General features: G+C 44.2%; 2 protein-coding genes across 2 annotated transcripts in view; one reads left to right on the top strand and one right to left on the bottom strand.

The window, feature by feature from the left end:
* LOC147637847 (uncharacterized) overlaps positions 1 to 17113 on the top strand; it is a 112508-nt gene extending 95395 nt beyond the window's left edge. Inside the window, exons 8-14 of the mRNA XM_086799686.1 lie at positions 12587 to 12718; positions 12820 to 12950; positions 14273 to 14423; positions 15352 to 15483; positions 15942 to 15986; positions 16078 to 16155; positions 16254 to 17113. Of these exons, the coding sequence (XP_086655812.1) occupies positions 12587 to 12718; positions 12820 to 12950; positions 14273 to 14423; positions 15352 to 15483; positions 15942 to 15986; positions 16078 to 16155; positions 16254 to 16316 (732 nt within the window). The 3' untranslated portion in view covers positions 16317 to 17113. The remainder of the gene's footprint in view (positions 1 to 12586; positions 12719 to 12819; positions 12951 to 14272; positions 14424 to 15351; positions 15484 to 15941; positions 15987 to 16077; positions 16156 to 16253) is intronic.
* Positions 17114 to 20040: 2927 nt separating this feature from the next.
* LOC147637846 (uncharacterized) lies at positions 20041 to 22492 on the bottom strand. The gene is made up of 2 exons (XM_086799685.1): positions 22050 to 22492; positions 20041 to 21684 (listed from the first exon to the last, which is right to left on the bottom strand). Exons 1-2 carry the CDS (start codon positions 22131 to 22133, stop codon positions 20422 to 20424), a joined length of 1347 nt encoding a protein of 448 aa, XP_086655811.1. The 5' UTR covers positions 22134 to 22492; the 3' UTR covers positions 20041 to 20421.
* Between the last annotated feature and the right edge of the window lie 4882 nt (positions 22493 to 27374).

Raw genomic sequence — 27374 nt, 5'->3', positions numbered from 1 at the left:
AAAAGTGGAGTCAAAATTGAAGAAGTCAATGTGTCACATGCAGGTGACAGTGAGGATGAAGTCCTATTCACGTCTTCACTTGATGCCCATTCACTTCTTGCAGGAGATTGTCATGGTATGCACTCATGGATCATTGATTCAGGTGCCTCCTTTCATGTCACAGGTTGCAGAGACTTGTTTGTCAGGTATACTGCTGGCAATGAAGGAGTAGTTTATTTGGGTGACAACCATGCATGCAAGATTCTTGGTAGAGGTGATTTGAGGCTTGTGTTTTCAGATGGCTCACAGCTTATGCTCCATGATGTCAGGCATGTGCCTGAGTGTAATATGCGGAAGCTTCGGAGAAGGATCGGTACTTCAAAACTCAGAAATCAGCACTCTTTTCGCGACGGAATTAACGCACAAACTGAAAGACGATGTGCAGAAAATAGAGAGAGAAGGGGGAGATGGAGAGGACACAGTATTGGGTCCCAATTACCCTCTGCAGGGCCCCCACCACGGATGGTGTATTTGCTTTATTAGAATGATGTAAATCTGAAAACAAATACAGAATACTTTACCTTTTCTTGGCTGGAAAACCTGCCCTTGACCTTCAGTCCTTCACCCCTTTGCTTTAGCAACCTCTTGGCTGTCCTGGCCCTTGTTTGCTTGGAGCACTTGGTGAATTATGAGATCACTTCCATGATTAATGGCTGGAGTATTTATACTCCCCCCTTTCATCCAGTCGGCCAGCTAATAAAAACCCCACGACTAGGTATTTTAGTAATCATGTGCTTTCACACTATGCAATATGCTGGCCATTCTGCGCATGCCTTCTGGGACAGCACCAGGCTGCTGGGCACCCTGCGCAGAGGTGTGGGACTGCCCCCTACACTTGGCCGACCTGCTGGGTAGGGGTATTAGCCCTGTCGGCTGCCTGTCCAGTAGCATTAAAGCTGGCCGACAGCCCTTCCATCCCATGCCATGGCTGGTGGGCACAGCTTGGGCCCTGCTGGCTCCTTGGGGGTGGTTCTACACCTCCCCCATGCCCACACTACAAGTGCAAACCTTCGCACTGGGGTAGCCCTATGGGCTGGCCCCATCTCTACATGCAAACCTACATGCCCACAGAGGTCTGGCATCCAGTTGCAAACTAGATACACAGAGCATCTGACATCATTCCAGAGGGAGACTCACAGCGCGGACTGGCACTGCTTCATGTGCAGGACAGTGCACACCTGACCTTGGACTCATGTGCAGGACAATGCACACCTGACCTCGGACGACTGAGATGGATCCCTGGCTGACTCGTCCCGGACTGGGCTCACATGGGACTAGTTCACCATCCCAGGTCCTGCACCTTCTGTACAGAAATGTCTATGTGGCATCCAAGTGCGGGATGCACGTGACATCCCCTTCTGCTTAACTTGACGGAAGCTGCATAGCCTCCAAATAATCCGTCAATAATGCCGGATAGTCTTCGAAAAATTCTTTGTCGAGCCATACCGCTTCATGAGTTCCTTGGTCCTGAAACTTCGTGAGGAACTGTCGTAGTCTTCGGCCTGAGCCATGCTTGAAACGGTGCAGAAGGATCTGTTCTGGAACCATTACTTCTGCTTCATCAATAATGTCTGGTTCCACTTCGTCTTTGACCTCTGAAGGGGGTGGACCTGCATATGGCTTTAACCAACTGACATGAAATACATCGTGCATAGTCCAACTTGGAGGTAGCTTTAACTGCATAGACACCTCATTAATCTTTTTCCGGATGGGAAATGGTCCGAAGCTCCTGAAAGACAACTTTGGGCATCGCTTGCCCACCTGCTTTAATCTTTGCTTCATAATCCGAAGATACACCCAATCCCCTTCCGAAAACTTCATGTCCCTTCGGTCTTTATTGGCCTGTCGAGTGTAGGCCTCTTGCGCTTTAGCCAATCTGTCTTTAACGGACTCTAGGATCTCCTGGTAAGACTCCGTCCCTCTGTTCGCCTCCGGTACTGAAGACGAAGTCCTGGTTAACAACGACTGGAAAGGCCTTTCAAACGCTGCCTCATATGGAGTCCTGCCAATAGCTGAAGAAAAAGAGTCATTCAAAACAGCTTGAACTAAAGGCAAAAACGATTCCCACTTACCTTGCTGATCGTGGACATAACACTTCAGCACATCAAAGGCCAACTGGTTGTATATCTCTGTCTGGCCATCTGTCTGTGGGTGGAATGCACTGGAAAAATTCAACTTAGTACCAAAATTATCAAACAATGCCCTCCAAAAATGACTGGTAAACTTGGCATCTCGGTCTGACACTATGGTCCTAGGAATCCCGCCAATCGGGTACCAATGCCGAATGAATAGCTGGGCAACATCCTCGGCGGTCACATTGGGAGGCAGATAGTTAAACACTGCGTAACAAATTTGCTGAACCTATCAACAATAGTTAAACACTGCGTATTACGCTTACTCGGACTGGGAGGCAGATTTGTGACAAAGTCCATCGAAATGTCCTGGAAAGGACCCTCAGGAATTGGCTAAGGCTGTAACAACCCTATCTTCTTTCCACGAGGAGCTTTCATCTTTTGACAAATGTCACAGCGTTGTACATATGTAAACACATCACGCCTCATCTTTGGCCAATAGTATCGCCGTTCTAATTTCTCCAGAGTCGAATTCATGCCCCTATGACCACTTGTAATGGCATCATGGGCATCATGGAGAAGAGCTGCCCGGAATGACTTCATGACACATAGTCGGCCTTTGTAGAAAAGCCAACCATCGCGTATCAGAAAATGACATGGTCCTGTGGCATCCAATGCCTGTTCCCACTGTGTACCGAATTCCTCGGAATCCGCGTACGTGTGCTTCATGTCTTCTAGTCCTGTACCAACAAGGTCAAGTCTAGTGGTCTGAATCGCAGATACTTGTCCCTTCCTGCTCAAAGCATCGGCCACTGGATTGGCCTTTCCTGGAAGGTACTCAATCATGCCACCGAACTGCTGGAATATCCGACTCCAGCGGTGTTGTCGATCACTCCACTGTGCACTTGGCATCGTCTGAATCCAGCGCAATGCCTGATGGTCAGTGCGAACCTCGAAGTCACGGCCATACAGGAAATGTTTCCAATGTTTCAAGGCCTGAATAACTGCTAGGAGTTCACGATCATAGACTGAGTAGTTCTTTTCGGCGGGCAGTAACTTACGAGACATGTAAGCTACTGGATGACCATTCTGTTGCAATACACCTCCAATTGCGATGTTACTCGCATCGGTGATCACTTGAAATGGTTCGTCCCACGAGGCAAGGGCTAAACAAGGCGCTTCTGACAAAGCCACCTTGAGGTTCTGGAATGCCTCCAACGCTTGTGGAGTCATTCGAATCTTTTGCCTTCTTGTTTTCACTCCCTTTAGCAGATCGGTGAGGTCTGCCGAGAGATCAGAAAACTTGTCAATGTGGGTGGAATATGCCTGGCATATACCCACAAATGATCTAATGTCATAAGCGGTCTGAGGTACTTCCCAGTTAACAATCTCGGCCACTTTAGCCGGATCAAGTCGAATGCCTTCAGCACTAATTATATATCCCAAGTAATGTACCTGGAACAGATAAAATTCTGACTTCTTTTCATTGACATAGAGCTCGTTGCTTTCCAACAACTTAAGGACTTTCTCCACATCAATGTCATGCTGCTCAACTGTAGCTGAAAATATGAGTACGTCGTCCAGAAATATGAACACACACACTCCAATCAACTCCCGGAAAATACGCATCATCATGCGGTTAAATGTAGCTGGGGCGTTCGTCAATCCAAATGGCATAACCACAAATTCATAGTGGGCCCGTTCTGTACGGAAAGCTGTCTTGGGGATGTCCCCCTCAACAATCCGTACCTGGTGGTACCTACTTTAAATCCAGTTTGGAGAACACCTTAGCTCCATTCAGCCTCTCGAGAATATAGTCAATTCGGGGCATTGGGAATCTGCTCTTGATAGTCAGCTTGTTGAGTGCACGATAATCGACACACAACCGAGAAGACCCATCTTTCTTCTTGACAAACAAGATCGGTGCTGCAAATGGCGACACGCTGGGGCGGATGAAGCCAGCTTGCAACAATTCTTGGAGTTGGCGGTCCAACTCCGATTCCATTGCCTTAGAAAGGCGATACGGAAACTTGCTCGGGGGTTCCGAGCCTGGGAGGAGGTCAATCTTGTGATCCTCCGGTCTGGACGGGGGGAGCTGGGGAGGGAGACTGTCCCGAAGAAAAATCTTTTGGAACTTTTCATGGAGAACCGAGTACTTCTCGGAAGCACTGGCCACCGTCTGGGCTGTCTGGATGTAAATCATCGCACACTGTGCGCCTTTCCTAACTGCTCGCTTAGCCTGCAAGTGGCTTATGAGCGGAAAGTTTGGAATACCTGGCTCACACTTAATGGTCACCGGGGTGTTTGACCATTCCGATCAATCTGGAACGTGTGCTTGTCCCACTTGACATCAGGAAGAAACTTGTGAAACCACTGGATACCCAAAATTATGTCTGCTCCTACAAGAGGGGCAACCATAAAGTCACGCACAAACTCTATGCCCTGAATCACTAACTTAGCACCTAGAGCTTCATACTTGATGCTCGTCGTCATACCTGTGCTAAAACCCTCAACCTGTTTGTCCACTGGAGTCAGCTCGAAACGGGCACGCCTAGCGGCCTCTTCCGTGATCACATCCTCCGTGCTGCCGCTGTCAAACAAGACAACGACCCTCTGGCCACCTATGTAGCCAAAGGACTTGAGCAATTCGTTGCGCTCATACTCCTGGTCATGGGCGCCCTTCTGCTTATCTTCGAGCTCCCGGCTAATAATTGCTCCAACTGAAGCACCGGGGGTTGAAGAACTAGGGGTAGCCGCTGGGGTCTGTGTGGGAGCTGTGCTCACCACGGAAGCTGTGGAGGCGGCGGCGGCCTTTGGAGGCTTCTTCGGACAATCCCGAGAAGTATGTCCTTTTGTGTGACAAAAGTAACATCTACCCTCCTTCCTGTACTGAGAAAGCTCCTCAGCACTCAACTTGCCACCTGTCTTGCCTGCCTCCGCTTTCTGGTCTGGAGTAAGCTTAGACGCATTGTTCGAGTTCTTGGAGCCAGAGGCTCCCGGGCTTTGTCCTGGGGAAGACCCCGTCTGGTTCTGGCTTTTGCCCCCCGAGGCGTTAGCCTTGGGAGAAGCCGGCTGGGAAGTCTTGGGCTTGCCACCATTGTGTTTCATTTCTGCACTCTGCGCAAGCGAGAGTGCGTCCTCAAAGGTGGCTGGCCTAAACATACGCACCTCCCATTGGATTTGCGTGTCCAGGCCATACAAAAACTGCCCTTTCTTGTCCGTATCAGATAAGCCTAATTGCAGACACAAGGTCGAAATTTTATTGGCAAACTGAAGGACTGGTTGCGCGTTCTGACGCGCTCCCCTGAACTCGTCTTCGAGTCGCTCAAGGTAGTGGGGCGGTAGAAACCGCTGCTTAAGGTCGCGGACGAACTCGTCCCACACATAAGCTGCTCTGGTGTGGGCATGAGCCCATTGAGTCCACCAAGGAATGGCCTCACCTTCCAAGTACCAACTAGCTAAGATCACTTTGTCAATATCTGTTTTCCTAACTGCGGCAAAGTAAGCTTCAAATTGATGTAACCATGAATAAAGAGTAGTGGGATCGAGTTTACCATTATACTTACTGAAATTCATTTTCTCGGGAAAATGATTCGAGGGCGCCGCCGGTGTCAATCTGGCGTCCAAAGCTCTGAGGTAACGCTCGTGTTCCACTCGTCGCATGGCGTCGTCTTCTCGTTGTCGAATCTCCAATGCACGCATCTGCATCTCAAGCAAGGAGCTTGGCTGCGGTTGTGACCCCGCGAGAGGGTCCCTGTGACGAGGATCTGGTATCTGGGATACGGAAGGAGAGGGAGGAGGAGATGGAAAACGCGACGCTGGAGAGCGAGAACGCTCCTCCAGAGCCAAAATCCGCGCCTTCTGCTCATCCAACTTGGTTGTCTGGTCTGCGATTGCTCGCATCATCTGCTGGAACATGTCTGTGACACTCAAGCCGGGTGCCCTAGCTGGGCTGCCTGGTGCACTCTGGTCCCATGGTTCTGGTTCTCTCTCGTCGCCGAAACTCGCCATAGCGGGAAAATGCAATTCCTTTCCGGAACACAATCTGACCATCCACTATTTGTGTGGGAGACTTCCGGAGGCTTCCGGAGGCTAAAAACCAACCGTCCTTCGAGGGACAGGAGTCACTCCGAAAGGGGTAGTCCACCGACGTCTAAAAATCAATCACACGAGCGAAAAAATTTTCTGGTTTTCTTTGCTGAATCTTTGTCCTTGAAGTGAGCTCTGATACCACTGTAATATGCGGAAGCTTCGGAGAAGGATCGGTACTTCAAAACTCAGAAATCAGCACTCTTTTCGCGACGGAATTAACGCACAAACTGAAAGACGATGTGCAGAAAATAGAGAGAGAACGGGGAGATGGAGAGGACACAGTATTGGGTCCCAATTACCCTCTGCAGGGCCCCCACCACGGATGGTGTATTTGCTTTATTAGAATGATGTAAATCTGAAAACAAATATACTTGACCTTTTCTTGGCTAGAAAACCTGCCCTTGACCTTCAGTCCTTCACCCCTTTGCTTTAGCAACCTCTTGGCTGTCCTGGCCCTTGTTTGCTTGGAGCACTTGGTGAATTATGAGATCACTTCCATGATTAATGGCTGGAGTATTTATACTCCCCCCTTTCATCTAGTCGGCCAGCTAATAAAAACCCCACGACTAGGTATTTTAGTAATCATGTGCTTTCACACTATGCAATATGCTGGCCATTCTGCGCATGCCTTCTGGGACAGCACCAGGCTGCTGGGCACCCTGCGCAGAGGTGTGGGACTGCCCCCTACACCTGGCCGACCTGCTGGGTAGGGGTATTAGCCCTGTCGGCTGCCTGTCCAGCAGCATTAAAGCTGGCCGACAGCCCTTCCAGCCCATGCCATGGCTGGTGGGCATAGCTTGGGCCCTCCTGGCCCCTTGGGGGTGGTTCTACACCTCCCCCATGCCCACACTACAAGTGCAAACCTTCGCACTGGGGTAGCCCTATGGGCTGGCCCCATCTCTACATGCAAACCTACATGCCCACAGAGGTCTGGCATCCAGTTGCAAACTAGATACACAGAGCATCTGACATCATTCCGGAGGGAGACTCACAGCGCGGATTGGCACTGCTTCATGTGCAGGACAGTGCACACCTGACCTTGGACTCATGTGCAGGACAATGCACACCTGACCTCGAACGACTGAGATGGATCCCTGGCTGACTCGTCCCGGACTGGGCTCACATGGGACCAGTTCACCATCCCAGGTCCTGCACCTTCTGTACAGAAATGTCTACGTGGCATCCAAGTGCGGGATGCACGTGACACTGAGATCAAGAAGAACTTGCTTTCTACTGGACAGCTTGATGATGCTGATTATGTTACCACATTTGGTCGTGGAAAGTGGAAAATTAGTAAGGGCTCACTGGTTGTTGCCAGAGGCTCTAAGGTGGACACTCTTTACTTCATGCATGCAGGTGTTTGTCACCATGCTAATGTAAATGCAACCGAGCTGCCGGAAATCTCTATGTGGCATAGCCGGTTGGGAGTCAAAGGAATGGAGCAATTGTCTCGTTTTGGTTACTTGCCTTCTCTAAAGTTTTCAAGTTTTCAGTTTTGTGAGCATTGTATATATGGCAGGCAACTCCAGTGCCCCCACAAGAAAGCTCTTGGACAGAAAGATGCTCAGTTAGAGCTTGTGCATACAGATGTATGTGAGATGCCTCAGCTTTCTTTGGGAGGGGCAAAATACTTTGTGTCTTTTATAGATGATGCCACACGCAAGGTGTGGGTTTATCCTCTTCGTTTGAAGAGTGATACTTTCTCAGTGTTTGAGAAGTTTGTTGCTCTTGTTGAGAATCAAACTGGCAAAACACTGAAGGCTTTGCATTCCGACAATGGTGGAGAGTATATGTCCAAACAGTTTCAGGACTTTTGTGATGCTAAAGGCATCAAGAGGGAGCTCTCTACTCCTTATGATCCTCCACAAAACGGGACAGCAGAGAGGATGAACAGGACCATTCAGGAGAAGGTCCGTTCTATGTTGTCACATGCTGCATTACCTCATGGTTTTTGGGCTGAAGCTGTTATGACAGCCGTTCATCTAATAAACAGGTCACCCAACACGAGGCTTGGTGGGAAAGTGCCAGAAGAAGTATGGACAGGGAAGCCTCCGTCCTACAAGCACTTGAGAGTGTTTGGTTGCGTTGCATACGTGCACATACGCAGGGAAATGCGCACCAAACTTGATCCTAAGTCTCACAAATGCATATTCCTAGGATATGGTGACAAAGGTGAAATGGGGTATAGACTTTGGGATCCAGTGAATAGAAAGATTATACGCAGCAATGATGTCATTTTTGATGAAACATGCATGTATAAGGAGCCTGCAAGGCAACAGGAGCCTGGCAGAGTCATCTTTGATGATGATGGATATCATGGACAACAACCAAGGGCTGTAAATCAGCCATTACAGCAGCAAAACCAGCCCTTAAATGGTGCTAAAAATGGTCCAAATGGACAGCCAGAGATGGCAGAAGATATCCCTATGGATATCCCACAGTTAGAGGAGATACCGGGCATGATTTTTCAGCCTTATGGCATGGAACAGGAGCCACCAATAGGTGATATGCAGGCTGGACAGCAACCTGCAAATGATGGTCATTGGGTACGGAGGTCCACAAGACCCTCCAGAGCCCCTGACAGGTTTGTTCCAGGGGTTGACTACTTGATGCTCACTGACTGTGGGGAGCCCTCATGTTATAAGGAGGCTTTACAGAGGGCAGACAAGGCTCTTTGGGAGCGTGCCATGAAGTCAGAGATGGATTCTCTGCACAAAAATGGAACATGGAAGTTGGTGCATTTCCCTACAGGCAAGAAGGTTTTGCCATGCAAGTGTGTTTACAGGCTCAAAGTTGCACCTGATGCAAAGCCAAGATACAAAGCCAGGTTAGTGGCTAAAGGCTTCAAGCAGGAATATGGTGTGGACTTTGATGAGATCTTCTCTCCAGTGGTCAAAATGACCACACTTAGAGCTATGTTAGCTTTGGTTGCACATGATGATTTGGACTTGATTCAGATGGATGTGAAGACTGCTTTTCTTCACGGTAATCTCCATGAGGAGATATATATGCAACAGCCAGAGGGTTATGCAGTGAGTGGAAAGGAGAAGCTTGTATGCAAGCTGAAAAAGAGTCTTTATGGGCTCAAACAGGCACCAAGGGAATGGTATCATAAATTTGATACATTCATGAAATCCCAGGATTTCAGGAGAAGTGACATAGATCACTGCTTATACACCAAGAAAGCTTTGGATGGCAGTCTATTGATTCTCATCTTGTATGTTGATGATATGTTGGTTGCTGGAAAACCTCGTAAAGAGATGGATGCCTTGAAAAAGAGGCTGCATCAGACCTTTGATATGAAGGATTTGGGTGATGCAAATCACATTTTGGGTATGCGGATACTTCGGGACAGAAATCAGCATGTGTTGTATTTATCTTGTTTTGGAAAAACGATCCTTCTATTAGTTAATGAGAAAACGCCATAAGGCTACAAAGCTCACCTCGCAAGGAGGGATAAAAACACACAGTGAACACCTGAGCTCCACCCCCGTGGCTGGCCGCTCTCTGGGGGGGGCTACCTAGTAGTACATGTGGGAGGTGAGAAAAGCCAAACTGGAGGCCTATAGTGCCAAGTGACATCCTCGCCCCTCGTGGTGAGGAAAGGGCCAGGCTGCCACGTGCGGAGGAAAGCCTTGCGGCGCCCTCTCATGTGGTCCGAGTCGCCCTGGAGTTTCCCCCAGTGTCCTCTCAAGGTGTGAATGATGTCCACCCAGAGGGCTTGTATGACCTCCGCCGGTGGAGTCGCCTGGCGGTCAATGGCCTCCCTGCATCGGGCTCTCCATATGTGCCAAGCCGTCATGCTGCTGATCATCTCCCATCTGTGCCCGACCCCCTCCTGAGGGGCTGCCGAAGAGAAGTCTGGCGTCGGAACCACCGCCATCGCCCTGTCAGAGACCTGGATGGTCGCACTGCCAGGGACGTCCTCATATCCAAGGGCCGGGCCGCTGTCCGTGGCCCAAGCCACCGCACCCCACGTCACCAGCATCTCACCTGGTGAGCCTGCAAAAACCATCCTGAGAGCGCGCTGCCATACCTGCTGAGCCTGTGGGCAATCCCATAAGCAGTGCCGCTGCGACTCCTGTGCATGGCCGCACCGAGAGCAGGACGCTGGGTGTCTGCCAAAAGCTAGCCAAGCCCCCACAGCCAGTCCTCTATGCGCGCTGAGCCAGAGAAAAAGCGTCACCTTCCGGGGCCGGAAGCTGGCCCAAAGGCGCTGCCAGAAGTCCCTAAGAAAGGCAGGGGAGAGCCCCTGTCGCTGCCAATGCTCGGCCGTCGCCGGGGTGCTCGCTATCCTGTGCCTCTGAATCCGCCGCCCCAGCCTCGCTGTGTACTGAAAAAAGGGGATGCCTGGGCTGGTGGGGGCCGAGTAGGGATCTCGCCAAAACCACTCACCTGGATCCCACTGAAGGCGAATAAGAGGCCTGCTGTCCCAAGCCCATAATCTCCAAGAACAGTCCTCCCCTATCGAGGCCGGTGAGGGGTCTACATGCCACTGTCTCTGATGAAAGCCGACCACCCGCACCCTCTGAAGAATACAACCCTGGAGCCCATCCAAATCCAGTCGTGTCCTCTGAAGCTGGCCACCCTCTCCCACCTCGAAAGTGAGTGGGGCGACTCTCTCCGCTGTGCCGCAGACCGCTAGAAGGATCTCAGGCCGAGTAAAGACACGCATCCATTGTGGAGGTGGAGGGTCCTGTACTGGGGTCCGCCACTCCCGGGGGATGGCCGCCTCAATGTCCTGTCTCATCGACTCTCTGCCCCTCATCCCACTGAGTCTCCTCTCCTGAGCCTCTAGAGGCAGCTGCTGAAAACATATCCAGTCGTCTAGGGACTGGGCTGGGCCGGAGCTCAACGGGCCCCACGACACGTGAGGCCGCGATCCAACCATATGGCCGCTGGGAAGTCGAATCAAGGGGTTCCAGATCAATGGCTGCCTCAGGCGCTCCTCATCGGTGCCCGGGGGAGTCTGGAAGAGTGACGGCCTCAGAGTGATAGAGAACAAGCAAATTCAGCTTGTTAAGATTCATACGGATGACAACCCGGCTGATCTGTTGACAAAGAGTTTGCCTCCGGAGCGGTTTGCTCATTGCAGACACTTGATGGGCATTGGATGAGGCCAGTTTCAGCCTTGATATGGCCTTGTATATTATCATGTACATGCTGATTTTACGTTGCCTTCATTTAAGGGCACTTTGCCTTTAAGTGGGAGGTTGTTGGGGTAAAGGCATTATGCCCACCCTTGTAGTGTGTACAAGCCCATAAGTTATAGTACATAGTACACTTAGTACTTTTAATGTACTAAGTGCACTATGTGTACTAGTGCAATATACATGTGTGATAGGGGAGTCACACACTCATTCCCATGAGTTGACTTATCCCCACAACTCTCACTCTCTCCCTTCTTCTCTGTGTATGTCTCCTACATGAAAACCTAACCCTAACTCTCCCATTCACCAACTACTGTCTAGAGCTTTGCTCCAAGCGCTAACATCGCGAAAGCACAAGACTGACAGCCCCCTCTCAAGCGAAGGCAAGGCTGAAGCACAAGCGAAGAAACACCTCCATTGCTGCTGCCCAAGGCAGAAAACGCAGCCCACGCACCACCACCACCAACACCGGATGATGGAGAAGATAGCATAGGAGAGAAAGTGCTGCTGCCACCACAAAAAACGCAGCCACCAAAGCTAAAGCACAGCACCCGAGAAGAAAAAGGCAGCCACCAATGTGAAAAACACAGCCTTGAGGATGAAAACGTAACAGCCCAAGGAAATCGCAGCCACTAAGTGGTGAGGAAAACGCAACCGCCTGGAAAATTGCACAAAACACAGCCTTCTTCTGCTCCTGCAAAAAACTGCAAGCCTTCTTCTGCTCCCGAAAAAAACGTGGAAGTTCTTGCAGTAAGGAAACTCACTGCCGCTGCCTTGAATGTGGCTGATACCATGATAAAGTTGCACAATGCGGAAGCAAAACAGTCATGGTATCAGTCACCTAAGCGACTGATACCATGATAAAGTTGCACAATGCGGAAGCAAAACATAGGAGAGAGGGAGAGCAAAGGAGAGAGAGAGAGACATCAGACAATGAACATCATGTTATGTAGCAAGAGGCTTTTACAATGGCAATACCAGCCAGCAAATGGTGTAGAACATGTGCCTATGAATAGTTTAGATGATTAACCAGTGAATATGGGAGGGCCCCTTTTATAGTGTTGCTGGGAAGTTGGCCGACTGCCCCTAGGAGCTGGCCGACAGCCCACAACCTACCTAATAGGAGATAAATGGATAAAACCCATAAATAGACATTCCCCAAGTACACTGAGATGCACAATTTCTAACAAGGCACAATGCCATGATGTCAACATTAAAACTTATGCTTTGCAGGTAGTAAACACTCCTAAGGCTCACAAATGGGAGCATCAAGAGGTGACAGTAAAAGTTGCAAGGTCCCGGCTAACAGATGTTGAATATGACAAACATGTCAATTCTGATCAGATAATTAGAGATGCAATTCAGGTTCATTGTGCTTATCAGTGTCTTTAAAGGAGCATTTTGGGCTGTTAGGTAGGGTGCTCTCAGCATTTTTAGCCTTTGAACTCTTTTTTAAGTTGTTGCAGCTAGCGGAATCAGATGGAATTGTTTTTATTGATGAAATTGACAAGATTGTAAGAAGCCATGATATGAGGCATGGCCATGATGCAAGCTCTGAAGGGGTGCAGCGTGATCTCCTACCAATTATTGAGGGCAGGTAAGCCTCAATGGAGGATGATTAAAGACTGTTATGTGGGCATTCCCTTCATTTCCGTCTTGCAAGAGCAGGTAGACTGTGAATTGACTTCGATTTTCCATTAAACTATTGATATTGCCTCATTTGGTTTAGTATCCTGGATTGCAATAAGCTAGTCTTAAATGCTCTTATTTTTGTTTGAGAAAATCGACCTATCTCTTCCACCTTCATTCATCAGTTATAAAGTAGAACATTGTAAAAGGTTTCATGTTTCCATGTCTATCTCTATGGAAACTACGGAAAAGCAGCACCTCTAAACTTGGCTTTGTGTTGCTTGCTTATGATACTAATCTGGTAAATATTCATATCAAGGATAGTGTCTAATAGGTGATCCTCGCGCTAGGTTTTCACCAAAGTGGTAAGTGCTTCAATCTCATGTGCCACAATCTTCTAGGCCCCAAATTACCTTGAGCTGTGATGCAAAGAGCTTTTAAAAACGGTTTAATACTCTTTGCACCACTTTACTGCTACTTTTCAAGATGAGAGCTTCCTTTCTATCAAAGTACACCTTCATATCCTTAAGGTCCTTGTAATGCCATTTGGGGAGAAGATTCTTGCACAAATATGTATCACAGAAGACATTTGCAAGGTGCTTGGCCTTTCTATAATTGGTCAACAAAGAGGAGACATGTTTTTGGGGCTGGTTCCAACTCACAGCATGTTCCAGGTTGGTGCTGGTCTCAACCTTTTTTTCCTGACCTTAATCGAGGGAAGAGTGAGATTACCTCTATGTGGCAGGGCATGTGCCTTGTGGCTTCACTTTTGATGATTCATGGCACCATTGTTTACCACTACTTTATCTTGCAAAATGCTCATAAAGAGGTAACCTAAAAACTTTCCATCGATTAATGCCTTTGTTGACTGACTTGTGGGAGATATTCCGCTCCTAAGCTGAAAAACTCAAAAAGAAACAAGCGTCTTCTCATCATTAATAGACCCGTTTGAGGTTAGAGGTACATTGGTAAACCATTCACCTCATCTTTCCTTGAGCTTCCATCTTCTCTTTCTAGTTACCACCCTCCTTAAGAGCTAGGTGAGAAGGTGTCCCCATCCCTTGAGATGTAGTACTTGTTAGTGGGAATGGTAAGGCCTTTTGGGGTTGTTGGTTCATTGATCCTTTATGTTCCTGTTCTATCAATGGTAATTAATCTTGTCCGAGTAAGCAAGTCCCTCATTCTCTTTTGATCTCTTTTTACATCAGGTGTTTTAAACTTCTTTTTTTTGTATGTTTGTATTGGCGATATCATTCAGCCTGAAGATTTCTGTGCACATTGCTTTGGCAGCACTATCAACACTAAGTACGGCAACGTGAATACAGATCATATGCTCTTTATTTGTAGTGGTGCTTTTCACTCTTGTAAGCCAAGTGATATGCTGGCAGAGTTACAAGGGCGCCTTCCAATTCGGGTAGAGTTAAAAGGTCTCACAGGCGAGGTATGCTTTTTTCTCTTTTGTATTGTCGTGTGTTTTGCCTAAGCATCTCTGGTCAGTGTTTAAGAAAGAAAACTTTGTGCTCAAATCAGCCTTTTCTTTGTTAGGTTCTTCTTCTTCTTCTTCTTCTCTCTCTCTCTCTCTCTCTCTCTCTCTCTCTCTCTCTCTCTCGCTTGGAGCTCAGACATCATAGGGATGCATTATTGAGTCAGCAGACCGAGAGACAGACCCGACATGATACTTCCCAGAGGGTCATTACAGATTTCTTCAATAGTCATGCATCCGCATCAGAGAACCTCTTGCCATTTTAGCTCATGGGAGGCCCAAATCTACAAATTGGAGCCCTCTCTCTTCATTTGGAGGAGGCTCTCTCTTGTTGCAGTCTAGCCTCTACTATGATGGTTGCTCGCATTCTTGTCTGCATCACTCTATGGAGAGTCTACACTACTTCACTCCCCTCTACAAAAGCGGTTGTAGCTGTGGTACCAGCCACTGTACTGGCTGCACCAGCCCCTTTACCTGTTGTACTAGCCTATGTACTTGTCGTACCTGGCTGAATGGAGGGCGGTACCTGCTGTTTGAGATATTGTACCTGCTGTACCAGCTCTATTGCATGAAGACCTGTGGTTTTGTTTTACTCTCCTCCTCCTCCACCTGTGCATGAAATGGCGTTTTCCTGTTTCTAACTGTGCAACTATGAAACATACTACTTGCATCATCACGGCAGGGGATGAGGAAATTTGATCATCGTGTCACAAGCACAGTCACACATTCTAGTCCTAGAATGACTGTAGATTCTTTCAAAAAAGTCAACTGTGTTTTTCACTTGCAGTTTGAATGATCTTTTGCGTCTCTTTGCCTCTTAATTAAACTTGTTTTCTTGGCAAGAAGTCTGACTGCTTACAAGATATCACTGCTTTTGTTTGGCCAGGATTTCTATCGCATCTTAACTGAGCCTGAGGGTAACATGATCAAGCAGCAGGTTGCCTTGATGAAGGCAGAGGATGTTGATCTCGTATTTGCAGATGATGCTATCAAAGAGATTGCCGATGTTGCTGCAGAGGTTTGAGTTTCTTGACTTCTAACTCGCATTCATGGTATTTTCCTAGTTCTATAATTATATCTAGAAATAAGGTGATTCAAGATGTTGCATCTGCTTGGTCACCATTTATTACACAATGTTGTGGAAAAGTAAGGGGACTTCTCTAAGAAGCTTGGGCAGAGCATAACAGTTGAATTTCAAAAAAGTTCATCAAGCTATTTGGTTTCACAGATACACTAATGGAAGTGCAAGCTGAAAATACTACTTATGTCACATGCATCAACTCCAACACTTACATGCATGTTTCATGCTAGGCTATTAGCTAGATGAATGAGCCCTAATCTACAAAGGGACAACAGAGTTTGTTAATGTGAGGCAGGGTGCCAAGAATGGGTGAATGCAGTTAATGAAAAATGCAAATTTAGGCAACTACTGCAAATCAACATAGAATTAACTAACTTACCCTATATTGTGTGTAGGTAAACAAGTCGGTGAATAACATTGGTGCTCGGAGGTTGCACACGGTATTAGTTTGATGGATTTTGCTTAATTCTCTTTAGAGTGCCCAATGGTAGGCAATTCGACTCAATTTCAGCTGGCTTCTGCGAAGTGCAGGTCATAGAAAAGGTTGTGGAGGATATAAGTTTCCATGCTCCAGATCAGAAGGGTCAGACTTGTACTGTAGATAAAGATGTAAGCTACTGATCATGACCTTTTCCTTAAACCTTGTAACCCTTATACAAACTTTTTCGTGCCTCATTTTGTTCCTGCATTGCTGCTTTTGTGTGCAGAAAGTCAGGATGTCACTTGACAAGCTGCTGACCAAAATGGACTTGTCCAAGTTCATCTTGTAAAACTGTTTAAAAGAACGTTACTCTTGTAGCCCCCAAAATGCAGCACCACAGTGAATCAGTTTTAAAGATGTTTTTACCTTGATAACCAGCTATGTCCTGGAGCAGAAGAAAGTACTTCGCATCCATAGAAAAAAAGCCTTTGGAGGGAAGGACGCGCTTATATTTTGGTCAGACTTCTCACTGCCTACAAATAGATGGTGCTGTTTGATCGGGGCTGGCTGATTTCTGAACAAAAGAGACTTTCATATCTTTCACATTAAGGAGTACATGATATTCATGAAGGGTCTGACAATTGAATTGTTCACAACTGAATGCATTTATCCAGGCAACCTAGAGATTCTCTCTCTTTTATATTCATGTGCCAAATTGTAGGGCATAGATTGCATGAGATCCAAGGGTTGTAATTTTCCTTACAGAAGACAAAGCTGACATGTTAATGTCTGCTGGCTGCGTGAAATTGACATGCCATGGAAGGGTAGCTAACACGAATCTGCAGCACAAGTTTTGTGGAGGAGGATTTGGAACTGAGAAGCTGCCAGAGCACATATCATGCCCTATGCAGGTTGTCTCAACCATGATGTGATCAATGCATTGTTATGGGCCATGCTGCCATCTTGTCAGGGATATTATGTGGAATAAAATCTGCTCTTGGTTAAGGGCTTCTCATAAGCGATGTTTTCTAAGGCCCACAAAAGATATTTCCTCGCTTCCAAGGCCTTGGGGACTATCATGGATGCATTGAAGCTACATTTTTATGGTTTGGTATCAATGAGGTAAGGGTCTTAGCTCGATTTTTATTTATTTTTCTTTTTGATGCTTGTGCATGTTCTTGCTAAAGAAATTTGGAGAGAGATTTTTGTCGAAAATAAATGGTGTTGAGCTTATTCCCAAGGAATGTACTAGGAGGGGAGTACAGTGAGAGCACAGAAGTGTACATTGAAGCAATTTTTAATTTAACTAATTCTTTTCAGGTTATTTTAGATGTATTCACACCTACCTACCTGCAAACAAACAAAATATTGATCTATTTCCTGGAAAAAAACAAACAGAATATTTTCAAGTCACTTAGTTCTGTATTTATGTCTCATGAATGCTTGTGTGTACAATATGAGGTCCACAAAAGTGATCTATTATTGAATAACATAGCAATAGATAATTGTGTGCCATAGAGAAGGGAGAGAGAGGTTAAAAGTTGAAGGAATGAGTGCCCCTGCAAAACAGTTGTTTGCTTGAATATGGGGAAGTGGAGTAAAAGTAGGAGTTGGTACATTGTGGTTTGTGGTGACGTATTTTTTGAAAGGGGTTTAAATATTACTGTTAGATCTTTCTTGAATATTTTTCTAGTGGGTGCCCGAAAAAATTATTTTCTTTAATCCCAAAAAGGAGATCCCTTGCAAAACCTTGGCTTGAATTTGGTTCACCAACCAGTTTTGTAACTGTGTTTGGCAAAGTCTTAGCCCTTAATTTCAAGTCCAAAACCCTGGCCATGCTACAGTAAGGGTTTTTTTTTTGTTTTTTTTTTTTGGGCTTTGTTGTGAATTTCAAAGTTTTGGGTTTAAGTCATCTCCTTATATGGGGGCCTTGTAGCATTCCTTATTAGTTACTATTTGTCTGTTTATAAGATTTGCGAGTGAATGTAACTTGTACTAAACAAATTATTTTCAAGGCAAGTCTTCTGGACTCTTTTTCTTATCATGGTGGATAGAAATATCAGTAGATTTAAAATCAAAACCAGTGCTTGCCTCGATGACTCTTTATCTTTTCCTGTGTACCCTCTGAATGTGGGCAAGCGGGCAAGTAACTTGCAGGCCTCTTACAAGGCCTTTTTCCTTTCCTAAAGCTAAACTTTATCGAAGTCTACATATGGCAAAACACAAAATTGTCTGCAAAGTTTCTTTCTTAACAATCATATAGGCACACAGACAAGATAATCTTCCATGAAGAGCTTGTACATTGACCAAGTTAATGAGCCAATGGTCATGACAAATTTAGAGTGACAATAAGATTGAAATATATCACCCACAAAACTAAATTGCTTTGTTGTAAATTCTTAATTTCGATAAATATGAACCATTGCTACACATTCCAATTTGTAATACCATATAAAAAAAACATGTATAGGGTTATAACTTGGATGTCTCATTATTATTTGAAGATAAAATAGTAAAGCCATTAGATAAAGTTTTAGTGTAGAAAATTGCATGTAAGGTTATTATTAAAACTTGTTGGCATGAAGACTCGAAGGACTACCTGAAAAGACTTGGTCTCCATGATGCAAGAGGATAACAAAGCTAAACTAAATTGAGAGATTCACACTAGCATTATTATATCTAGCATTCAATACTACACTTGAACGTTGTAGTGTTTTTTCATGGAGCGAATATCTCTGGAGTGCTAAGGAAGCAATGCATACATAAAGATCAAGCAAAGATACCTTCATTACAAGGATTTTGTGGAGTGACTGGCTTAGGGTCTTGTAAAGTCCCTACTAAATGGTTGAATGGCTCTTAACGAGCACATTGAACAACACCTAAATCAATTTCAATAAACAATTATGAGCAAGAATTTCATGGTACCATTCAAGGCTAAAAATACTCGTGTGGTAATCATCAAACAAAAATACATCAGCTTGTAATCACAGTGCCAATTTGTGGCAAAAACAAGCTTCTTTTGGCTGCAAGGATATTGTATTTACAAAAGACCAGCATCTAGAACAAGTGTAAATGTTGACAATCATTAAAATTCTTAGCAACATGAAAGCATTGCCACAAAGATTGTGATTGGAGACTCATTTATAGGTGCCAATGTCTCATAGCTATGCGATTGGCTAATTGCTTATGCTTTGGGGTTAATAAATGGTGACTTGGCATGAACACTTTTTTCAGAGCAAGTTCTCTTGAATTATAGGCCCTCTTGGCAATGCCCCATGCCCCTATTTTTCTTTCTCTGATTGCAGCAATGACAACATCTCCATGGTGAAAACATGAGACACAGAAACATAGTCATCCTATACTGAGATACATAACAAACTGATGACAAAAGTCTTCACCACATAAGGTTAGTGGTCTTCACCCTAGCACACCATGTCCTTGGGTTGTTGGCCCAAACGGGCACTTTAACTCATGTTTTGATGAATTGACCAAAAGCCTTAATTACATGAAACAAACACCGAATGGAAACAACAGGAAACTAAGGAATGCATATAGTATACATGAAAGAAAAATTGCAAAATTAAATAGAAATGAGGGGAAAAAAACATGAGAGAAATAGGGGAGAAACATGGGGTAGATCATAATTTGGAGAAGATGGCAATGAAATTTACAAAAATCAAGACTTGGAAGGAAAACTTGTTAACACCTTGAGAGAAAATTAGGAAATGGGAAACCAAAGATACGGCCTTTCTATATTTTTGCCTGGGAAACGGCCAATGGCCGTTACTAGCTGCCTGTTCATGCATAAACATACACAATAGCTAATTTGCAAAAGACAAACCTTGTGATGAGACAAAAAGTAAACTAATGCCACATGCTATACTTAGAATTCAAACATAGCCTTTTTATCGTCTTAGCTATCCATGCCAGAATTTGTGGGGAAAAAAAAACCAAAAAAATAGCATTGAAAAACACTTAAACCTCTCCCACTCAGGTTAAAAAGCAGTAAATGTAAATAACTCTGCCTGGATCACAGATGCATGTCACAGCTGTAATGCGAACCTTACTTTTAAGGAGCCAATTGGAAAGGTTACGGCTATATATCAAGAAGAGTGGACACCGAAAGTATTTGGTAGCAATGCTTACATTGCTAGTAACAAAGTAATTATTTGCAAATGAGAGCGACATTTCAACCCTATCCTTCAGGTCTTGATATTAAGGAGAGCTAATCGCTTGACAGCATCTTCCTTGAATTTCATGTTTCCTACCTGTTTTTCTAAATCAGACGTAAGGCTGCAGTAAATCACAAGCACTTTGCAAGTTAGCTTTACAAACACAATGCTTGCTAAGGCCTTAAATAATATGGTTCAGCCTGTGTACATAAAATCTTCTTCCAAACCTTTAGCACTTGCCCTGTCCTTCACATGTGGAATTGAGATAATACAACTTTGAACTCAGGACAACTTGTCTAACTCAAAGGTTATAGGCCTCATATCACACTCCTGCCAAAGGTCCACTGCAGCAGCAGGACTTCTGCCCAGCTTTTCTGTTCCAGCATCCTCCATTTTTGCTGCAGATTTCGTAATGTTGAAATGATAGCTGTTTTTGGCAGAAACATCAAAATATCCATGTTTGGCATCTGCCCAGAGGATGGAATCATCATTCTTATCAGGTTCATAAGATGAGATTCCCTGGACCCTCTCTCCTCTATTGGTACAACGTTCATCTTCATTTGCACTTGATGTAGGATATGCACCATCATCATGACGAGCGGCACCGTTAGTGTTCTGATGATAAGTGTTGCACTGCTCAGATGGAATGCTTCTGGTGATTCCCCTGTGTCCACGTCTCAGATCCAGCTCCACTTCTGATTTCTGAATTATGCCACCAGCTTCATTCAACGTTGATGAATCTTCATGCTTGTGATTTGAATCACAATGTAAAATAACAGATGGTGGTGGATCTTCGGATTTGGAATTCCCATGAAACGGTAGAATAAGAGCCCCAAAAGGAACTCCATCAAAAGTCAGGGAAGCGAATGGGTGAAACGTGGGAAAAGATGAAACTGTATGACCCAAAGATGCACTTGAATGTGCAGGAAGTTTTCCATTTGACACCACCTCTCTGCCAGAGTATCCCAAGGTTGGTGAAATCAAGCGACCGACCGGACTGCCTAGGTAAAGATGGCTTGAAGTTGGTGTGTAACTGGCAGGAGTATCACAAGGGGATGCAAGGGTAGAGGTAGAAAGTGGAGAGAGATTCTCTCTTGCTGTGGTTTTCACCTCCAAGGAAGATGTAATATACTGTGCAAAAGGGACATCAGGAGATGAGGGTGTTGTGAGATGTGCGAGCTCCGGGGGAGGAGTAAATGGTGCAGTGGAAGGCTCAGTTGTGAATGTGGAGAAGACGGGGGGCGATACTAGCTGCGTTTCATGTGCATAAGGCCCAATTGTGAACATGGTATTAGGTGGGCCTGGGGAACACATACTGGCGGATGCGGCAGACAACGATAAGGTGAAACTTGCTGGGGATTGCACCGACGAATTGATGAAAGATGCAGGCGAGGATGGGGGTGCTAGGGCAAGGCCAGCTTGTGCAGGAGGCCATCCCCGGGCCGATCCACTCACTCCTTCCGACCTCGCTGATGGTACTATCCGCTTCTCCCTCTTTTGTGACTTAAAACACCAGTATCTAGTCCAGTAACCTTTCCACCTCCTCTGCAACAAAGGGAAACGCATAATGAGACAAAGCTCTTCCGCATTTTCTTTCCAATGTTTCAAGGCCTCCAGAAACATCAAGCACCAGAGCTCAAGCAAGGAAGGTCTGCTGAGGGCTCACAACTTAGCGACCAGGAGAAACCACCATCTTTGTGCACATTTCATACTAAGGTTTTCCAACATATCTAAGAAAAAGACGTATACTTTTTAGGGCTTTAACACGGGACATCAGATTCACATGGGATTTCTCCTCTTTCCATAACATGGGCGAACCAAAAATTGCGAATCCGAGCTAGAACGGAAAGCATTGGCCTGTTAGTGAATAGAAAAAATATCAATAGCTTTCATTTTCTCAGAGAGCATACCTGTTCAGGGGCTGGGTAACGATGATCTGCCGAGGAGATGGCTGCGTTGATCGCTGCAGCAGTATTCCTGGCCTCACTGGCCATAGCGGCGCATTCTCTTTCTCCCCCTTCCTCACAGCAGAGCCTGTATGAAATAAACCTGAAGATCTAGGGTTGGGTGCATATAAGCCAGTAAGTTTGAGATTTCTCCTGCATCTGACCCTGAAGATTTAGGCATGATCCTCCGTAGCTGAAGAGAAACCAATTTTCTCTCTATTATCTGCACAAATCTGCAGAAACCTGCAGATTTTAGGGATCTGATCCGCCATAGCTGGAGCGGAAGCGAGCGAAGGCGAGAAGAAGCAGATTACGGAAGCAGTGAAGAAGGCACACTGCAGATTCTAGGGTTCCGCTACAGCAGGTGATTCGCCGTAACCAGAGCAGACATGGGAGGAAAAAAGAAAGAAGAATGCCAACGGAAAGGCTAAAAAAAAGCTTCGATCAATGATGACTAGACTGCGCTGACGTGTCCAGCTTGTCGGAAGAAACCCCTCAATCTGCCAACGTGGCTCTAAATCGGCTATAGGATCAATGCACACATTGGGTGTAGAAATGGACGGTAGAGATTTTGTCTTTTGTTGCTCAATCAAATATAATGCATGGACAGTTAACCTTTCTCCTCATTAGGCCCACATGGGGATTAGAATCCCCACATGATGCACTAGGTGCAGGGCACAATTTCTCTCCTCATTACCCATATGCCCCCAATGACAGACAAATCTGCTTCCACAAGAGATCTAATGCGTCCCCATCGCTTCTCCATCGCTTTCAACCTTCAAGCTCTCTCATCAGCATATGACTTTAGAAAGACCCTTTATACTTTTAGTATATGATATTAGTGTTTCATATATAATTGAATGATATATTAGAGATACTCCTTATACTTCTACATTTATCCTTTTGCACAACCATTGGGTGTGTACAATAAACATGGCCAACTAGGTTGTTTTTTAAATACTTAAAAGCTTACCATGTAATACAGAGACCTTGCCTTCTACCAGTGCGGTAGCGCCCACGGCTCTTGCCATAGAGATTCTTGGTTCGTGTATGTGGGCATGTGCGTGCATGTGTGCACGTGTGTATGCATGTGTGTGTGCACGCGTGCACATACATGTGTTGGAGGGGTTTTAGCTCGCGCACACGTGTGTTGGAGGGGTATAAGTTAATCACCTTGAGGATATCATTTTTATATTGCTTTGCTTTTCTTTCCTTTTCTATAGTATTTGTTTGGGTGGAGTAGAAAATTCGTCTCTTCCACTAGAGGGAGACACCCATGCGTGCTAGATAGGATGGGAATCATAATCACTGTCATGAGTGAAAGGTTGAGGTTCAAATTAAATCATTCAAGGGCAAAAGTCAAAAACATTGTTAATGGCTTCTTTTTCTTGCTCTATGACATCTTACATCCACATAAGTTCTAGGGTAATGATTTTGTTTTCAACATGCTTCACGTGTTTCATGACAAGTACCTAGCAAGAATGCAATATAATTTTCATTATTTAGGAACTAGTTTTTATATTTCCCTTTATTTAGCCGAATTCACAATAACGATTCGATACAAATGAGTTCAAGTTACACACCAAGAGTAGTGGAGGGTAATGTTTTCAAGAAAGCTATTTCTCTCTTTTCATCAAGAAAGAGTAAGATTTTCAAGAATGCATAGATCATTGTAAGCTTCTCTTCAAACGGATAGGCATGAAAATTGTAAGATTACAAAATTAACAATATTTGAGTGCTTTAATATCACTTCCATCTTGTTTGTTGGGTACACCAAACACGGGTTCCATTGTAAAGATTCCATTTCCTTCAACAAGCTGCCTTAGGGTGTCATACTTCCTCAACATCATCAAAAACATATTCTATATTTCACGTGACCTTTGTATGCACTTACATTGAGAAGAAAATGAAGGTGACAATGACCTATCATCATAAAGAGATTAAAAAATGTTTAATATTAAAAGTCACGAGCTATTATTGCAATACACAAGGTTGCTTTGCTAACCGCTGTTTGGTAAAAAATAAGCAACATGATCTTATAATAGAGAATCATTGTGGTAAGATGATCATTCAACAAGAGGATATTTTTTCACAAGATTGATTAGGTAGAAATAAATTCTATAGAAAAAAATAGTAATATCAAGTCATGATTTTGCAATTAGTATAGTGGAGAAGACAAGGTGTTACATAATGTCCCACCCTTTAGCTGAATGGGGATGCCCGAAAGCTAGTGTGCCATACTAGTGAATTGGTATCGTGGGTGACCCCGCATTAAATACTAGTTTCTTAGTATTATTGGTATAGCTTGAGACCATGCTTGATGATGTATGTTGTTGAGGTGTAACAAGTAGTGCCATACTTGACAACTGTGTGTGGTCGAAGTGAAACAAGTGGACTATGCTAGACAACTACACATGGTCGAAGTGTAACAAGTGGTTGATGTGCCATGCTAATTGAAGTGTAACAAGTGGTAATACACGCCATACTAAATGATGTGTATAATGATACTCTCATCGTAGTGTAACAAGTGGTGAGTGTATGTTGTGTTTATGCCTATCAATGTTTCATATTGGGATTAATTGTTGTGGAGATATCAATTAATTGGAACGACTAATGTGTTTACGTTTGTGAGATTGGTGATGAGTAGTGCGTGTGTTGTAGATGGAGGATCTTGTCTGTGTCATCTCAGATTATTATTACTCGTATGAATTATTTTTATTGGACATGTGCCAAAATGATTGTACATATTATTTATGTGTGCTTGTGTGTGGCATTGCTATATTACTAGCACATATGTTAAAAGAGTTTTGGTGATTTTACACTTAGTGTGTGAACAAGCTCTAGTACTTGTGCTATTTTTGAAAAAGTGGAAAAGAAAGGCCAATTTTGTACGCACGACTATTATTAGCTCCTTGAGCTATATATCGAATACAATTCTCAAAATACTAATGTCGCGAGAAAGGAGGAGCGGCATACATGAGGGGGGAGATTGCACCAATAGTGTGTTGATGGTAATGTTTACTCTACCTCATGTTTTATTTTATGCTCAATCTTGTCAATTTGATTCAAGTCTATGGTTTATGCCTTGATGTATATGTGAGTTTGATTAATTCTTTTAAGAAGTACATGAGGTCCCATGACAGTGGTATCAGAGCTATGGGTACTTGCACTTGAAGAATAGGGAGAAGCTCGCAAAAATCCAAAGGATAAAGAGAACAAAAGCTTGACTCTTGGACAAAGCTTGGAAGGTTTATGTGATTTTTTTGGACCACAAGATGAAGTTCTTGATCTATGGCTAGAAATTCAAGTCACCTTTCTTTCAAAACCACTTTACATAAGTGAAAACCATTCTTCTCTCTCAAAAATGGTATTCACAAATTTGGCTTGGAAATCAAATCCTTCTTCACTAATGTATGGAGCAAAGCTTGAGGATTAATGCCCTGCTCTTAGTTTTTGGATTGGCGCACACAATAGCAAATCTATAAACAAGGGCTCAAGATTTTCCCTCCTGCTTCTTCTTTAATTAATAAGTGCATAATTCCTTTCAATCAATTGGAAAAAATGATTTGAATTAATCTTGTACTTAATTTTAATTATCAATTACTTTTAACTAGCAACAATCGGTGGCATTAAGAGGCGGTGGTGGCAATTCACCGAAATATAGGCACATGCTTCCTCCTCCTTCTCAAAGTTGCGCAACTGGCTGGTTGTTTACAGCCATGGAGAAATATTTTTTTAAAAAAAAAGGCTTAAAGTATTAGGCTTTACAAGCTTAAAAGCCTTTAGCCAATATTTTTTTAATAAAAATGTGTTGATGTTGCACATCGTTTTGGGCTCTCTATATAAAAAAAGGATCTTATTATGTAAGCTTTAATAGCTTAAAGCCTTAAGCTTATAAGACTATAAGCTTAAAAATTTAAAGCTTTAAATTTTCTTAAAAGAGCTCATAGCCAGATTTGGATAAGAGAGAGAGAGAGAGAGAGAGAGAGAGAGAGAGAGCTTTACAAAAGCCAAAATTCAGTATGTGGACAACGATCTTAACGTAGGATTCTTCTACAAAATTTTACAGACTTTTTCAAGACTTCTTCATTATTTGAATCATTTCAGCGTCAGAGAGTTCTTATGCTAGTTATCTTCTACGTCATATGTATTTCTTGGGAAATATTCCCAAGCTTTTGAAGACTTTCGGAACCATAGTCTTCAAATTCAAGCACATCCGCGACATCTTATTGCTCAACCCGCATTAGAGGAGCTAAGTATTATTATTTCAGCAAATTTTCATTTCTATATTTAAATTTGCAACCTTTATCTTTCCACATTTCTCTTTCATCATGAATCCTCTACCCCCAATCATTCAAGAGCAAATTTAGTCACTTCAAAACCAGATTCTAGTTGAGAAGAAGTTGAGAATGGATATAAAGGATAGGTTATCCCACAAGAAGAGGCATAGACATGCTAGTGATGCATCTTGAGACTACGACGGTGACCAAATTCAGAGAATCGTATAAGCTACTCTTAGAGCTCAAGAATCTAGGAAAGAGAAGAAATTATCACAAAGCTTTTACCTTTCAAATTTTGATGGAAAGAAAGATGCTCGCACAATACTTACTTGGCTTAGTCAGCTTTATGATTACTTTTTGGGGGTAAAATTCTCTGAGAAGGATAAAATCAAGTGTACTACCAATCATTTGGTGGACAATGCAGCTTTATCATTAGAACCAACAAGCACAAACCAAAATCTTGGAGTCGATTTTAGAAGCTCATCAAGAAAGATTTCTTACCCTCACAATACAAAGCTAGGGCTATACAATGATGGTCTATCTTCAGATAGCTTGAGAAAGAGAACATATATGCTTATGTGGATAGATTTTGGCAAACCTTGTTATAGGTAATTGAGAAAGTTCTCACCAAGGATCAAAGAAGAAAGTTGATAGCAAGTTTGAAACCCAAAATTCAATCAGAAGTAAACATGTTTCAATCCCACTCTCTTAGCTCGGCTATTTTGTTAACCTTGAATTGTGAAAAGAAAAATGGCTTTCCCAAAGAAGCAATGACACCTCAAATCTCAACATCAAAGATTTTGAAGCCTAAAACCTGTTATCATATTATAGTAGTGATGTGTGTGAACACACTTAGGACCGCCGGGGCACTTTTTCCCTCACTAGGAGGTTTTTTCCCCCGTGCATTGTATATACGCCCATTATCTTCTAGGGCTTGTTATCTTTCATTTTTGGCACTCATAATACACTACTGTGTTGTGCTCAAGCTTCCTCATCTTCTTGAAGTTGT

Source organism: Cibotium barometz, chromosome 6 (assembly GCF_041138505.1).
Source record: "Cibotium barometz isolate CiBa-2024 chromosome 6, ASM4113850v1, whole genome shotgun sequence".
In the NCBI taxonomy this organism is placed as follows: Eukaryota; Viridiplantae; Streptophyta; class Polypodiopsida; order Cyatheales; family Cibotiaceae; genus Cibotium; species Cibotium barometz.
The sequence above is the reverse complement of the archived record's forward strand: the minus strand, read 5'-3'. Positions and strand labels throughout refer to the sequence as shown.

Excerpts from the sequence above, each read along its gene's own strand:
- LOC147637846 (XM_086799685.1), bottom strand. The coding sequence starts at position 22,133 with ATGGCCAGTGAGGCCAGGAATACTGCTGCAGCGATCAACGCAGCCATC. Across the intron at positions 21,685-22,049 it reads GTTACCCAGCCCCTGAACAG|AGGAGGTGGAAAGGTTACTG; the intron begins GTATGCTCTCTG and ends CCTTTGTTGCAG.